The sequence below is a fragment of the Lactuca virosa genome, chromosome 5, assembly GCF_052849685.1.
Source record: "Lactuca virosa cultivar CGN04683 chromosome 5, Lactuca_virosa_CGN04683_v6, whole genome shotgun sequence".
Lineage (NCBI taxonomy): Eukaryota > Viridiplantae > Streptophyta > Magnoliopsida > Asterales > Asteraceae > Lactuca > Lactuca virosa.
Genome location: NC_136430.1, coordinates 82256239 through 82260841, shown reverse-complemented (window position 1 = coordinate 82260841; position 4603 = coordinate 82256239). Strand labels below are relative to the sequence as shown.

Below are 4603 nucleotides of genomic sequence, written 5' to 3'. Positions count from 1 at the left end.
TGGAAGTTAACGATGATAGTTCAACATCTGAGGATGAACTTATCAACAATAATTTGTTACCTGTATTGTCTCATACTGCACAACTGCTTCTTCAGAATAATGCTAGTTCAAGCAACATTCAAAGGAGAAACACAATCCACAGAGATCGTTTAGAGGCTGAACGACTGTTGATCCGACATTATTTTGCATATGATTCAACATATGGTCACGCGCAATTCCACAGAAGGTTTCGTATGAGCAAAGGTTTGTTTATGCAACTTGTTGGTGACCTGGAGACGAATTATCCTTATTTTCAAACAACATGGGATGCAACAAATCAAAGAAGTTCCAGTGCGCTACAAAAATGCACATCAGCAATACGTCAATTAGCGAAGGGTTATAACACAGACTCGTTAGATGAGTATCTAAATATGTCATAAAGAACTTCTCGTGAAGCTCTTGAAAACTTTTGGTACGGTGTTTTCCAAATGTATAAGGCTGAATATTTACGCCATCCAACATCCACTAACATTCAACTTTTGTATGAAGCACATGAAGCTAGACATGGGTTCCATGGAATGCTTGGTAGCATTGACTGCACACATTGGAATTGGAGGAATTATCCAACGGAATTGAGAGGCCAATACATGAGGGGTGACCATCAGTATCCATCAATGATAGTAGAAGCGGTGACGTCACAAGATTTAAGGTTTTGGCATGCATTCTATGGTGTAGCCGGTTCTAACAATTATTTAAACGTCTCCTACCAATCACCATTGTTTGATGAGAAATATCATGGAACAGGAGCCGATTTTTCATTTTATCTGAATGGGGAACACTACAAACATGGTTACAATCTTGCTGATGGAATATATCAATCATGGGCTGTATTTGTGAAGCCATATCCATATCCAGCAACCGACAAAAAGATATGGTTCAAGGCGGCACAAGAACAGCAAGAAAAGACGTAGAACGTGCTTTTGGGGTCCTTAAAAGATGTTGGGACATATTAAAAATGTCTACACGAGCTATGACGGTGAAGAAAACAAAAAATATAATGTACGCTTGTATTATACTACACAATATGATATTAAAAGATGAGGGTGTTGCGATATCTCCTGTGTATCAGCCCGATCCCCCCCCCCCCCCCCCCCGCCGGCGAAGTTGATGACCAAGAAAAAATACATGAATTACGCAATGTTGAAACTCACCACCAACTTCGATCTGATCTTACTGATCACATTGAACATATCTACATTCCAACTCTAGATAATAACTAGTTAATTTCAGTTGTCGTATGTTGTCTTTTTTTAAGTGTATTTTTTTTTTAATTATCGTGTTTTATAAGTATCGTGTATTTTTTTATTTGTAGTGTGGTTTTTTAATTAAATGTTAATTTTAATATTATTTTAGAATTTTTTTCAAATTAGCAAAAAAAAATCAAAAAAATATTATGCTTTATTTTAATTTATATTTTCTAATTGAATTAAATAAAAAACAATATTAAACGTTATTTTTAATATTATTTTAGAATTTTTTTTAATTAGAAAAAAGAAATTAAAATTGAAAATAAAATTATTTTAATTTTAACTAGGTGGTGAACCCATGCTATGCATGGGTTAGAGGTGTCTCATTTTTTTTTTGGGATTTGTTTGTTGTTGGGATGAAAAATGAAGAAATAGATAAATATACGATGTTATAATTCACAAATAAATGAAAGTGCATCTAGTTATGAAAGCAATTTAGTCTGCTATTACAGTTGAAATTGATAAATTACATATATCGCATTTTGGTATGCTCTCTATGAACTGTCTGTGAATAGTAGTAGCTTTTGAAAAATATGTCATCTTATTTGCATTGTTTAATTTATAATTAGTTAGTTTATAAATTAATATGGCAAAAACTTAAATATGCAATACTTGTTGAAACATTCGATAATAAAATTCATATCACCAGGAAAAGTTCCAACATTTTAGCAACAAAACAAAATCAATAATATCTTAATCTTAGAAGATTACTTATGCTCAATATAATGAAAATTATAATGCTTCTTACACACAGGAGTAAAGGTCGCATGCAGTTTGTGTTAACACCTCCCGAGGGAAAAAGCCCCATTCTTAGAAGATGAATATTACAATTGAAATTCCATCCGATCACACAGCAGAAGGCAATCTCTTCATGAGCATCATGATGTGTGTCTTGTTCACCAATGAAAATAGGGTTCAAGTTCTTTACCTGAACTGATTCCTTACCTCTTGTTCACCAATGGTCTATTGAAGAAGCTCCATATCACCAATAGGAACACATCCATCACCATGCCCTCCATATTTGACTTAAACTGCCCACCACATTGTTGTTTTAGCTTCGACAGTATCAACCTTTCGTGATCATCATTTGCACTCTTATCAAAAAACAAACGTCGAGAAACTTTCTTTCTGCATATATATATATATATATATATATATATATATATATATATATATATATATATATATAATTTATTTTTTTCCTAAGCAAGTGACAGGACCACAAACAAATATTACTATATAGTATACCCCACCTATAAACTCCATTATTTTCCTTATAAACAAATAAAAAATCAACCATGTTTATATAACTCTTTTCTTGGGTAATCAATAACCTCTGTATCATGTTTTGTAGGTTTGAAGGTGTCATATACTTGATTAATTACATGTTCTAGTATGGAGATTTGTAGAAAGTTGGACATATTTACCCCTGCTTTCTAGAACTATAACTCAAATTGGTACAAATCACAAACCATGCATGAAGTTAAGTACATGTTCTCGGCTCCGAATGAGAAAAAAAGCCAATTTTTTTCCCAATATCGGGTTAGAGACTTGGACCTTACCTCAAATTGACAACAGAAAACAGAAGACAAAGCCAATTAGATCGAGTACACAATACAATCCTAAGTACAAATTTGACCGAGTACATAATACAAACTTCTCAAAATTCATTACTTCTTACAAATAAGATCACATACATCATATCAACTTATAGTTGATCATTTCTTTTTGTTCAAGGCACACACTATAACTTTCATACCAAATAAGATAAAAAAAAAAATAAGACAAGTTGAAGGAAATAGCAACATGTGTTACTTTTTATTTTTTACCCATAACAACGTACTTACTACTTACATACCTTTACCCATAACAGCAACATACTTATATTTCTTCAAACATTAACCCTCACTTCATTTTCTCAATCATGTGTATTTATGTGTTCTCTTTCCATAACCCATTTTCAAGATGCCTTTCATAAAAGAATACTTCACCACTTGCTTTTACAGCCAATGCAGAAGTACTTCGTGTACCATAGTCCTGCATATCACCAACATTCATAATCAAATATGAGTGTTAAGGTCTTGAAATAGCACCCTTTTGTTGACATGGCATCCACATGGATATAAACCCAATATGTTTTCCCATGTCAACGCCTCGTCAACACCTTCAAATCTTTGACAAAATGGAACAAAATTAGAAAGTTTGGAAAATTGTTACCTTTGGAGATATTGGATTAACAAATACAGAACTCAACTCATACTCAGAATCTGGACCATAGATCCCGGGAAGCATGCTGATGTCATCTTTTACCGTGTTTCTCATCAGTTTATCAATCAACTCAGTAATTGGAATTTCACCTTCACCATATTCATCCAAAACATCTTTAAACCCATGTTCCAATCTTTGAGCCTGAGTACAGAATTAGATAGATACAATACATATTAGAAAAAAAGAAAACATTAACCTTTATGCAACAATGTTTTACAAGTATTCCAATTTATGCAACAACTTTTCTTTTTAGGGCGACAATATTGTTGCATAAGTTGGCTAAAGAAGTGAGACTCTGTTACATAAAATAGGCAGTTGTAGTTGCTCACCTTAGGTCATGGAGTGTCTAGACTTGCATTTGATGGCACATGGACCCCAGGTGAAACTGAAGTCACATAGCACTTATCTCCTTTCAGCCTATTGGTTACATAAACCATATTCATGGACAAAAGATCATCAATTATCAAATTGAATCCATTGTATTCATCTGCTTCCTTCGCAATTTCTTCTGCAAACTCCATGGCATTTTTCTTGCTCTATAATCATCAAAATTACCAAAATCATACCAACAGGAAAAAACACAAACAGTTGGTGGGCATGATTTAATACAATGTAAACTTAAAAACCAACCTGCAAAAAGCGAACTGGGAGATCACCTCTACTCTTTGCAGCAGATATTGAGTTCAATTCACGAACGTTGGTAACAAAAGCCACCCTTCCTTCTCTGTTAGAGGCCAACCATGTTCCGCCGGCTGTCACATCTCTGCCACCCAATATTTTGTCACACCCCGAAACCGGAATGGCGGAATCGTTCCGGGGTGGAGGACGTCATGTTTAGCATCACAACCAATGAATAATAGGAAACATAGCAACACAACCAATACAGTGGATACATATATAAATAAAATGTTTACATCAGTTTGAAACTTGTTTTAAATACATCAAAAGTATGTAAAAATATAAAAACATGACGCTTATTGCTCCGGCTCCTCTAAATCCAAAAAGTACCTGTCTACTGATTTCCTGAGAATACAAGCAGTTTGAAAGAA

At 33.8% G+C, this 4603-nt stretch overlaps 1 protein-coding gene and 1 pseudogene across 1 annotated transcript; one reads left to right on the top strand and one right to left on the bottom strand.

The window, feature by feature from the left end:
• The first annotated feature begins 467 nt into the window (after positions 1–467).
• On the top strand, positions 468–950 carry LOC145111430 (uncharacterized). Its single transcript, XM_079047705.1, has one exon. The coding sequence runs from the start codon at positions 468–470 to the stop codon at positions 948–950; it is 483 nt and encodes a 160-aa protein (XP_078903831.1).
• Positions 951–3193: 2243 nt separating this feature from the next.
• On the bottom strand, positions 3194–4367 carry LOC145111429 (uncharacterized; annotated as a pseudogene).
• Between the last annotated feature and the right edge of the window lie 236 nt (positions 4368–4603).

Excerpts from the sequence above, each read along its gene's own strand:
- LOC145111430 (XM_079047705.1), top strand. The coding sequence starts at position 468 with ATGTATAAGGCTGAATATTTACGCCATCCAACATCCACTAACATTCAA.